At 42.7% G+C, this 12,037-nt stretch overlaps 1 protein-coding gene across 1 annotated transcript in view; it reads left to right on the top strand.

The window, feature by feature from the left end:
- Nucleotides 1-4,524: 4,524 nt before the first annotated feature.
- The window catches only part of LEPR (leptin receptor), a 28,766-nt gene continuing 21,253 nt past the window's right edge, over nucleotides 4,525-12,037 (top strand). The window contains exons 1-4 of the mRNA XM_041421596.1: nucleotides 4,525-4,538; nucleotides 5,335-5,393; nucleotides 7,409-7,702; nucleotides 9,187-9,304. Coding sequence (XP_041277530.1) covers nucleotides 4,525-4,538; nucleotides 5,335-5,393; nucleotides 7,409-7,702; nucleotides 9,187-9,304 — 485 coding nt within the window. The remainder of the gene's footprint in view (nucleotides 4,539-5,334; nucleotides 5,394-7,408; nucleotides 7,703-9,186; nucleotides 9,305-12,037) is intronic.

Genomic DNA, 12,037 nt, shown 5'->3' with positions numbered 1-12,037 from the left:
ACTATCTTAAACTATAACCAAATACTTACTCCTGTAAAATCTCACAACCTCTAAAACGAGTATTTATCTAAACAAATCCCCTTTCCATGGGGAAATTCCTGCTGGTCCAGCCTGAGCCTCCTGTCCTGCCCTGTTCCCCTGTCCCAAATCCTGCCAGGGCTCAGCCCTAGAGGCCTCCAGGAAAGCTGATCTATAAAGAAAGACAGAATAAACTGGAATTGAAGTTTACACAAAGGATGAAACCACAACGTAACACACGTCAAAGACCTCTGAAAGGAGGAATTACCTGTCTTCTTTCTTCCTCAAGAGGATTAAGCTCAAGGAAGTTTTAGTTTAGGTGTTACAGGGGGAAAAAACCTTCAAAAAGAAATAAATTTGCACTAGTAGAGGCTTTGTAGGGGATGGGGTTTTTTTTTCCTGGCACATGGGAAAGTGAAAGAAAACTCTGTCAAATGTTTGTCTCAAAATATTCTAAATAAAAGGATTTTCTAGTGGCAGCTTTTGACAGCTTTTGCTTATGCTGTGAAAGTCTGGGAAACGAAAGCTTCAGTGGCTTCCTAACCTCAGACATGAGTTGTATTTAGTCAGGTTTCCCAAACTGCCATACTATAATCAGAAAATATTTTAAAAATAGAATTTATCAATTAAGAGATGGTTATTTTAATAAGGAGCGAAATTGGCTGATGCTGCTTTGAGGAAATGCGTTGTGAATTACAGAAAGTCAATAAATAAATTAAAGCCAATCAGTGGGTTTGCTCATGGGAGAAGTGTTTACACCACCCAAAAGATAGTTCCAGTCTGGTTACTTGAGAAGAGCTTGCAATAGGGAAACAAAAATATTTGTCTTTATACATCATGAAGCAGAGATAGTGGGTTTGCATTTCTTTTACAATAATATTGCTGAGAAGAAAAACCATTGTATAAAACCCTCAGCTGGGCCTGGCTGGGACTTTCCAGTCTCCTGTTCAGTGGTTCTAAATTATTGCTGCCTTTTACAAAAGGATGAGCACAAGCAAAATTAAAGGTCCGTCTTTCCTAGCAGGGCTCAGTCCTTGCTTGAAATTCCATGAGATAATTTTTGGGTGTTATTTTTTTAATTCCAAGTTCCTGTTAAATACGTGATATTGCTTTATATCTGTCATCTCTTCAAATGCAAAAGGGTAAAAAATGTGATTTAGTCCATTACTTGTGGAGTAAAATGTAATTTATAGCAACTGCCCTTAAATTAGAGCCAGCAGATGATGGATCTGTGCATTATAGCACAACCAGGTCCTGAGATATTTGAATTAATTAACATCATTAGGAGGCACCAGGCCAGGTTGGATGAGCTTTGGGCAACCTGCTCTAGTGGAAAGTGGCAAGGGTGGAATGAGATGGGCTTTAACTCTTCCAAGGTTCTCCCTCCTGCTGCGTCTGTAGGAATTTTACTTCCTGCTGCCTTGTTATCCTTCCTGCTCCTGGTCAGCATCGGTGTTTTTATCCCAAAGAGGATAAAAATTTAACATGGGGAGCAGAGCCCGACCCCCCGGCTGTCCCCTCCTGGCAGGAGCTGTGCAGAGCCACAAGGGCCCCTGAGCCTCCTGTGCTCCAGGCTGAGCCCCTTAGGCCGGGGCGGGCGGGGCGCTGGGCCGGGGCGGGGCGGCGGAAGGGTCGGGGCTGAGGGGAACCGGGGGAAGCTGAGGGGAACCGGGGGAAGCTGAGGAGAACCGGGTTGGGGACGGAGGGATCGGGGCTGAAGGGAACCGGGGCAGGCTGAGGGGAGCCGGGCCGAGGGGTCGGAGCTGAGGGGAGCCGGGCCGAGGGGAGCCGGGCTGAGGGAAGCGCCCGTCCGGGGCTCGGAGCCACGCCGTGGCAGCGTCGCTTCAGCCGCCAGTCGGAACCCCGAGAGCAAGGAGAAGCAGGTTGGTGAATTTACTTTTTATTCGCTTTTTTAAAATCCGCTTTCCCCCCCCCCACTCTCTTTCCTGAACCATCCCCCTGAACACAGCCCGCAGCCGGTTCCACATCCCGCTCGCAGATCCGGGCGGTTTCAGCGCTTTCCCTCCTTATATTCCCTGAGATGCAGTGTCAGAAACAAAACAAAAATAAATTTGGGTGAATCTGGCTGTGAGTCCCCGGTGCTGCGGGAGCTGTGATAGAAGAGAACTTCGGAAAGTTAGAGAGGTACAACATTTATAAATGTGTTTTATAACGAACACACTGAGAGCTCTTAACTCCCAAGCCTGCCTATAAGGGGATGTAACCTCTAAGTGCCAAGGAATCCCAGGAGCTCTGCTCGAAGGAAGGACAGATCCACAGCACGAATGAGGAGCGGTTTCGCTACAAACGAGAGAAATTCGGCGGTCTGGAGAAACTCTGAAGAGTTCGGGACGTTTTGCTGTCGAGTTTTGGGGGAGAGGCTCCACCAGCAGGTTTAGAGTTGGATTTGTAGCTGTGCTTCTGCCCAGCTTGGGTTGCCTTTATTAAAGCTTTAATATTAACAGAATTATTCAGTGTGGGTCGTACTCATTTTCTATTTTGTGTGTACCACTTACTCAGAACTCTTTATTAAGAATGGTTTTTAATATACTCATTGGCAAATGGAATTCCATGCCCAGACTGACAGGACTGGAAAGCCCTTGGCACCCTTAAAGAGCAGGTCAGAAGATGTTGTGCATAGACATTACAGCTAAAATATTTTTATGCTTTCTAAAGATTTTTAATATTTAAAACCAGCTGTAGTGCAGTGCTTGCAAAAATCAGGGATGGTTTATGTGGGTTTCCATGCCCAGTGTGGGTGTTTGTGGGTCCTGCTCATTTCAGGTTGTGCTGAACCTGTTTCCCATGCTGAGAAGCCAGGGAATTCTAGGATTTCTCACCTGTCCTGTAAATAAAAATGATCTTATTTCATTGCTCTCCTCCTTGCCTCTCATATCTGTTGTGTTTTGGATTTAATCCCAACTCTTGGTGCTGAGCTATTCTGTGGTTGATATGGAGAGGAATATAGTATTTATATAAGAAATCAGAAAATTTCTTGTACACAGCAGCAGCAAAGTCAGTGGTTCCAGAATAATTTAAGATACATTTGTTCAAAAGGACTCAAATTCCTTCCTTTTGTACAGACACTTCCCCAGCCTCAAATAAACCAATTTGTCCTGGCTGTGTTCATTTATTCTCTCCAGGACAGAGCTTGCAAGTTGTAATAATTCTCTTTATTTAACTTCCTGTTCCCTGTAAATGCTCCTGTAAAACTTGTATTCTTTCTCACAGTGGAGTAAGGAATTCTGGCAAGTTCTCTGTTCTCACTGGAAAAGATTTTGGTGAATCCTGTCTGCTCCAGCAGTGCATTTATCCTGCCCTGGGATTTATCTCTTTTTACCCAAAGTTTACACAAGGAAGGCTGAACTTTGAACAGAGAGGTGCTTGATTCTGTGGCCATGCAGCTTTCAGGGCTTTTTGGTCGTGTTCAGCACTGGGTTTGGTCAGGAATGTTGGAAAAACATCTCTGTAAAGCCAGCCTAGGTTGATGTGACAGGAGATCCTAAGCTGGGCTCAAAAGTGGTTTTGCCTTCTGCTCCAAATGTGAAATTAGTGCTGACACCTCTGATTGCTCTGTCTGGCCATTTTTATGTCAGAATCCCAAAATCAGTAAGGTTGGAAAAGCCCTCCAAGGCCATCAAGTCCAGCCTTGTCCCCAGCCCTGAGTGCCACTTCCAGGAGTTCCCTGGACACCTCCAGGAATGGGGACTCCAAACCTCCCTGGGCAGGATCCAATCCCTCCCTTCCAATCCTGACCACCCTTTCCAGCAAGAAATTATCCCTTAAGTTTTTTCCCTTCCATCAGGAAATTAAAAAAACCTGTATCTTCACTAAACTACATAGAAATTATCATTTCCCTTCTGTATGGGTTCTGGAACTCTGTGGTTGTTTTCTTCTCAATGTAAATGGGAGAAACTCTAACACCCAGGGCCTATGGATAACTTTATACATTTTGGAAATGGATGTCCAGTTTTCTTGGAAGTGATCTCTGCCAGTTTCCTGCTGGGAAATGGTTGAAGGATGGACAGGGATTTTTGTTGCACCCTTGAAAGAAGAACATGGGCTGTTTTTCATTAGATCATTTAATAGTGTGAATAATGTACATTTATGTCAAATGAACTTTAAAATGTACTTTTTCCTTCTGAAATTAGGGAAAATCTAACTAATTTCAGTTATTTACAAATAATTCCTGTCTGTGCATTAGATCATTTAATAGTGTGAATAATGTACATTTATGTCAAATGAACTCCTTTAGAAGGTACTTTTTGCTTCTGAAATTAGGAAAAATCTAACTAATTTCAGTTATTTGGAAATAATTCCTGTCTGTATCTTTGTGAAATGACCTGATAACTCCATAATTCCTCTGGCCCTCATGGCTCTCTAGCAGAAATAAACTAATGGAAAAGGAACAGGTGAGGTGGGCCACCTCCCCGCTGTGCTGAGAGCCAAATTGTCCCCTGAAATTGGGGCTGGGAAAGTCTGAGATTCCCTCTCTAATTGCTGAAAATGGAGCTGAAAAAGCCCAGTGGATGGGGAGAAAAGTGGATGGGATTGGCTGATCCTGCAGAGCACAGTGCTGGGGAAATCCAGCTCCACAGGCAGGAGACAAGGACCTGGGAACTGTGACTTCCCTGGGCAGCTGGCTGTGCTTCAGGTAGATATGGAACATGGAAATAAATCTATTTTCCAGGACATGCAGCCCCAAAGTGCGTTACATAACCTTGGCACTGCCTCTTTTGGCTCCAGGGATGCTCTCAAGGAAACTGCTCTCAGAAATATTCCAGGAATGGAACCCTTGGGAGGGATTCCCTAACTTGAATTTCTCACCCTGGCATTTGCTGCCTGACTTGAGCTGTGGATTTTACTCAGCTCTTGACTACAACAGCAGCCAAACTCTCCTCTCTGGAGCTTTAACTATAAAAATACATTTTGATTTTAGCAGAATTTATGTAACTATTGGATGAAAATACAAAAGAACAAAGTACCTGAAATGAAGGAACAATAATGAAATGTTGCTGTAAGGTTTAGTGAAGTCTTCACTGTTGGAATGGGTGAGTGCTTCTGTGTCTGCTGCACTTGGAAAATTCTGGTTTTTTCTCCCTTTCTGGCCTGTTCTTCCTTTCCTGGTATAGAGAGGAGTGTCTCTCCCCATCCCAGTGTTGGAATTAGATGATTTTTAAGTTCCTTTCCAAACCATTGTGGTTTTCCATGATTCTGCTTGCAAATGTATGAGCACCAAATGAACTGAAGTGCCCCAAAATGAAATAATAGACTGATAATTATAAGCCCTCCATTAATTTTCTGTGTGTTTTTCAGGTCAGCTCTACAAAACAAGATGTGTTGGCAAATCATCCCAGCCATGTTTGTGCTGATGGGTAAGTCACTAAAGAACATCCCAAAACGCAGCTTGGGATAATTTTTCAGATCAGGAAACGTCAGGACACATCCAAATAAATGCCCTGGACAGATCTGATGATACAAAAACTCGTGGGGAGTTTGTTTTGTTGCCCAGAAGTGCAAGGAGAGCTCCCCTGCTCCTGGGGGATGCTGCCTTTCCTGCTCCCATGGGCACCACAGGGCTGCCAAAGGGTGCTCAGCTCGCTCCAAATGCTGCATTAATAAACTGGGAAATGCCTCTGACAATATTGGCATCTGCTCTGCAAGGACAGCTGGTATTTGCCTTCCTTTTTAAAATTTTTCTTGTTAAAATAAGGACTATTTAAAGGGTTTTGGTGGTGGCGCTTAGGGAGAAAGCAGACCCTGTAATCCAGTGGAGTTATTTGGAAAATTTGTGTCATCTTTGCAAAATATGAATCAAAAAGAGGAATAAATCATTCAATTTAGGTACCTTTTATATACATAAACACCTTTTTGTCTTGCTCTATATGCGTTGTTATCCACTCAGTATCAAATACTGCATTGCTGAAATTCTTTCAAGTACCTTTTGTGATCTGAACATAGTGAGTAGCTTTAATTGGAAAACCTGGATGCTGCAGGGAGGTTTCCTGGGATTTCAGAGTAGTTTGTCACCATCTGATGGCCCTGCTGCTCTGGGGACAGAACTGCAAGTCAGGCCTTCCTCTGGGTCATTTTAACCTCAATTTTTCTGTTTCTGAAGAAAGGGGCTGAGCACATTTTTGACTTTATAATGTTTAATTAATCCCTTGAGATGATCTGTGATACACAAGGGAGAAGTTCCTTAGGAAAAGAGATGAGCTGGGGACAGTGCTGCTTCTCTGTCCTGCTCTGTGTCACTTTTTTGTCTTTTTTTAATCATGGATTATGGCCTGAGAGTTTGTTTGCTCCACTCCTCCTGCTGGAGGCCTAATGAAGCTGGGATTTACAGAGGCACAAACTCTGTTTAGTGGGAGAGGAGGGAAGAGAGAGCCCTGCAGGAGTCTGGCAGCACAAAATCTGTGTGGAGAGAGAGCAAAACCCTCTGCAGAGTAACACTCTGCATCTTCTGGTTTTAACAGCTTTTTTTAGAGCTCTCATTTCATATTTTGGTATTATTTAACTCATGCTCTGTGCTAGAGAATTATGAACTTCTATTAATCAAACAGTGCCAGAGATATTCTGGTATCTCTTGTTTTGGCTGTGGCAAGGCATAGAGCATCAATTAATTTCTATTTAATGAACTGCTTAAAATTTCTGCCCTTCCCAAGCAGAATGCAAAGAGCACCCATGCCCCTGTGCCTTGCTGCAAGCAGAGCTTTAATCTTTAAATTCAGAGTGTTTTACAGAAGTTGTTCCCTGCTCATCCTTGTGAGCACAATTCAAGCTATGACATCAGCAAATGTGCTCAGAGTGGTTTTATTTTAAGTTTTATGGAAAAAAAAAATTATAATTTTCCTGCCTCTCACTTCCCAGATAATGCCCTGGGGTTGTGCAGTTGCACCCACAGTAATATTGCCCTCTTTCATTTCAGAGTTACAGTGGGACTGTGTTTTGTATTTGTAACAGCATTATATTTTTATTGAAATGGAGCTGTTTTAAAAGAGCTGGAGGGGATCTGTTCCAGCACTGCATGGGGAGATGAGACTCACACCCAGTTTAGGATTCACTGCAGTTTTGGTTAATAAAAGCCAATTTATCCCAAAGAGATGCTTTGCCTCAATCTTGGCCTTGACTTTTTCAAGAGTTTGAGAAAGCAGAAGTTTAGGTGCAGTGAGGTTGGGGTAAAATCTGGAATCTGTCACCTGTGACATCATTCAGAGAGGATGTTTTTATTAATTTTGTCTTTACCTAGAAGGGATATTTTTATTAATTTTGTCTTTACCTCAAGGAACAACAACCTGATTTTTACCTGTTTCTGTATCACTGTCTTTTACTTGTTCAAAGATATGAACTTTTCCTTTTATTTCCAATACTTTTCCCTTTATATTTGCAGACTTCCTTCAGATGGCAGCTGCCCACTGCATGGTCCATCCAGTTCCTCCCAGGAATTTCACACTGCCCTGTGTGCTGCTGAATGAGACCTTTTTGAGCCCTTTCTCAGCTGGGAGCTGGTCTGGTTTGAGGAGAGAACTTGGAGCACCCAAATTCAAGCCTTTAATGAATGAAGAAAATTTTCTGTGCTGCCTTTGGAGTGCCAGCAACATTGATTGTTCTTTGTACAGAGCAAGCATGCAGGCAAGGAAGTTTATTCCTTCAGAAATAAATCTCTCTGCTCCTCAGAAAATAGGTGGGTTTAGCACTCAAGGGCACACGGAGTTAATTATTCCAACAATATTTAGGGTTTTTTGTTGTTTGGGAGGAGAGGGGTGGGTTGGATTAATGAGGATTCACTTTTATCCTGGGCAGGCAACACAGTGTGGCAAAATCCTTCCTTAGGGTGGCAAAATGCTTCCTCAGAGTGGTAAAATCCTTCCTCAGAGTGGTAAATGCTTCCTCAGTGTGGTAAAATGCTTCCTCAGTGTGGCAAAATCCTTCCTCGGAGTGGTAAAATCCTTCCTCAGTGTGGCAAAATCCTTCCTCAGAGTGGTAAATGCTTCCTCAGAGTGGTAAAATCCTTCCTCAGCATGGTAAAATCCTTCCTCATTGTGGTGAAATCTTTCCTCAGTGTGGTAAAATCCTTTCTCACAGTGGTAAAATCCTTCCTCAGAGTGGTAAAATGCTTCCTCAGTGGGGTAAAATCCTTCCTCAGAGTGGTAAATGCTTCCTCAGTGTGGTAAAATGCTTCCTCAGTGTGGCAAAATCCTTCCTCAGAGTGGCAAAATCCTTCCTCATTGTGGTAAAATCCTTCCTCATTGTGGTAAAATCCTTCCTCATTGTGGTAAAATCCTTCCTCATTGTGGTAAAATCCTTCCTCATTGTGGTAAAATCCTTCCTCATTGTGGTAAAATCCTTCCTCATTGTGGTAAAATCCTTCCTCATTGTGGTAAAATCCTTCCTCAGAGTATTAGAATCCTTCCTCAGAGTGGTAAAATCCTTCCTCAGAATGCAGTGGAAGATGGAGGAATTGTACAGCAGAGTTTCAAAAGAGGAAAAAAAAAGTTGGCTGTCTTTCCACGGGAATTGTGAATAAAATATGGAGCTCTGCATAAGAGGACATAAACCCAGGTCTTCAAAGGAGTTTAGACACTGTGAGGAATATTTTAAATATTTTTGGTGGATGTGGGCTTTAAACTCCATCAACAGGCAGGGGAGATGGAGAGCAAATGGCATCATTTCTACATGAATTATGAGGCTTTAAATAATAAATGTGCAGTAAATGTCTGTACATGGATTAGGATTTTTTTTCTCAAGGTTTTTTTTTTCCTCCTCCTGTCTCTGAGGAGCACGGAGCTGGCATCCTGCTGCCAGGAATCTCCTTGACCTCAGTGGGTAGAATTTCATTTTACAAATCCCCAGCTGAGGCTGTGCCACTTCCCAGGACACAGCAACCACCATCAGCTTCATTTTTCTTCACCCTGCAGCCTCATACCTAAATCCAGGTAAAAAATATTCCTTCTTTAATCATGACAGTGCACAACCACGTGGATTGTGAGCCTTGGGAGTGTTTAAGGTGCTCAACTCAGATTATTCATAATTATTTTCCCATCTGTGGTGCAGCCTTACTTTCAGGAATATCTGTTCCTTGTCCTCTCTTTGTAAGCAGCTTCTGTCCAGGTATTTTATTTTGTTTTAATATGGTTCAGAAATGTGTGATCCCTTTCTTTTGTCCAGACTGGAGCTGGAACATAGAATGTTGGATTGGAGGCAGGCTGGACCTGTTGGTTTGTAACCTGCAGCTTTTGAAGCTGGACCTGAGAGCTGACCTGAAGGTGAATCTTTTATACTCTGAGTAAGTACAGGATTTACTGTTAAATCTGTCTGGAAAACTGAAAGCATCTCCTAAAACATCAACATTCCAGCTTCCAGCCTGGTGGGAGCTTTAGCTCTGCAGATTTTGCTTTGTCCTGTCTAAAAGTAATCCTAGGTAAGATGGAGAGTTTTTGGTTATTTGAATGAAAAGTGGTTGGAATGGAGAGTCCCCCTTCTCTGTCCTTCCCATGCTTCTTAAAATATTTTAATGAAATCATCACTGACTTCTAAAAGTATCTTTGCTGTTAGAATTTCTTAATTTTAAAGTCTTGGTTCTGCTTTGTATTTTTTTTAACCATAATATTGTCTCTCTTGAAGTAACTGTGGTACTTTACATGTGATCCAATGGCAAATGCTGCTCTCTTCTCATTGTCACTGTGGTGAATATTCCCTGGAATGCTGAGAGATGGAATCCTCCTGCCTGTGGGATGGGCAGGTCTGGTACACATTGGTTACAAAGAGATCTGTTTGACACCATGAAACCACCCTGTTTTTTTCTGGATTATTGATAGGTTTGAAGAGACACACAGAGACTTCATTTCCTGATGAAACAGGATAAACTGAAATAGTTGAATTAGCTGAATTTATAGAGGAGGACTTCCTGAGCAGCCAGATCTCATTTGGCACAAATCATCCCTGTAGTTAGAGCTGAAACCAAATGTATTATTTAGGAATAAATATGGTTGTTCAGCTGACACAATATTTAAATCCCATCTTGGTGAGGTGGGTTCCCATTTCCAGTGCTCCTCATGACTCTGACTCCTGAAATACCATTCCATGGGTGTTTGTGGGGGAAGCAGCTCTGCCTTTGCTCTGCTCCATCCAGGCTCAGCTGCACAGGAAAAGCTTTGCCAGTGATGCCAGTGCAGAAATCTCTAGATGGAAATGTTTTGGGATGCCACCAGACTGGAGCCCCAGCTGGGCTGAAGAGATTCCTTGTGTTAGGAAGGGAATTCAGTGAGTTCCATGCAATTTAGGAGGGCAGGCCCTGTGGACTCAACAGGGTCTCTGTTTGATTCCTCTTTGCTGCAAAGATGAGAAGCAAAGCAAAACCTTGGAGAACTCATTTCCCTCCCCACATCCCATATTAATATTTTCCTTTTAGGGCCTCTGTGTTCTGGAGGAGCAGCAAGCACAAGCATTTCAACCTTTGGGAAGGTGACAGCTTTCCCTGTTGGCTCTCTGATACCTTAGCATTTTATTCCTGAGCCAAAATACCTTGAAAACATTCCCAGTTTTAAAAATATGCATTCCTGGCATGTGTTTCTCCCTGGGAGTCTGGAGATCCAGCCAGGATTCTCACATGCAGGGCAATGCACAAAAATAGTGATACAGGAGAATCTACAACAGAAAGCTTGGGTCTCTCACAGCTTTTTTTTTTTTTTCCTTTTCCCCAGCATTGAAAAAGTCTCCTCTTATTTACCACATCCACAGTTTTCCTGCTTGGAAATAGGAGGAATGGGAATGTTCTGTTCTGCCCTGTGGCAGTGCCCTGTGAGAGGCTCAAGTGAGGGAGAGGATGGGGCTTTGAAAAGGTTACTCCAAAAGAATAGAAAAGAAGAGAAAAGGTTATTCCAAAGCTTAATTAGATTAATGGGTTATTGTATACCAAACATCTTTCCAGCTGTCTGATCCCAGGAATGCTGTAAAGCCCAGGGTTAATTCCAGGAGCTGGAATCTTTAGCCTCAGGGGTCCCCTTGGTTTAATTTTGAGCACTGATTATAATTTGCCCTTTGAGCTCATGAGGCTGCATTCATATTTTGACTTATTTGAAGTACCTGGGAGGCTCTCCTGCAGTTCTGGGCCTAAATTCCCATGTTTTTTAAGGATAACTCCTGCAATCAGTTGTACATTGAGCCTCTCCAGCCAGAGAAAATCAACCTCTCATTAGAGATTGATGAGCTCAGCAGCCCTCAGATCTGCTGCAGCTTAATGGGGCAGCTTCTTCAAATAAGGATTTTTCTAGAGCTACCATTGATCAAAAATGTTGGAAAATATTTATGGGAAAGGTCCTGGAAGCCCCAGACAGCTTTGCTCCATCCTTTCCCAGTAAAGGCAGTGCTTGGAAAGGATGTGGGAATAATGTGACAGCAGAGTTACAATGGTGACCCTATTTCACAACCACCTGCTTGGAATGGACCTTTCCTGAAAATTCAGGTGATTTGCCCTAAAAAGAGTTTTACTTTTTCTTTTCAATTGCAAGAACAGGATTGAAATTCAGCCAGGACATTTTGCAGCATCTAATTGAAAGTCTCCCAGTTCCCCATGGGGCCACAAATGAATTTAGCAGGAGAAGCATCACCTTCTGAAGGGGGTTTGAATATAAATATAAAACATTTGGGACTTCCTACATGTTTTTTCTGAAGTTTTCCAAGGTGTTGGCTAAAAGAACTCTCTGTGACAGGATTTGGGTGGAGGAGCCACTGACCTCTCCTCAGCTTGTGAGGGTTAATAAGTCAGGAGAGGAGATCTTTAACATTTTTATTCCTTTATACTGCTTTTTTTTGGTGCAAACAGGTTCATTTGGATGGTTAAAATTTGAAATAATTATTAGGAATGATGAGGAGCTGGTGTGGTGGTAACCACTTCCCAGATAGATCAGATCAAAGACATGGTTTGAAGAAAAAAATATGTTTTCATGGATTGATTGTGGCTTTTGGAGACCAATAAAATCTGTGAGCAACAGGAGAAGGCAGAGAAGCTTCAAAGCAA

Source organism: Onychostruthus taczanowskii, unplaced genomic scaffold, assembly GCF_017590055.1.
Source record: "Onychostruthus taczanowskii isolate IOZ18803 unplaced genomic scaffold, ASM1759005v1 scaffold7, whole genome shotgun sequence".
Classification (NCBI taxonomy): Eukaryota; Metazoa; Chordata; class Aves; order Passeriformes; family Passeridae; genus Onychostruthus; species Onychostruthus taczanowskii.
This window is presented reverse-complemented; position numbering and strand designations above follow the sequence as displayed.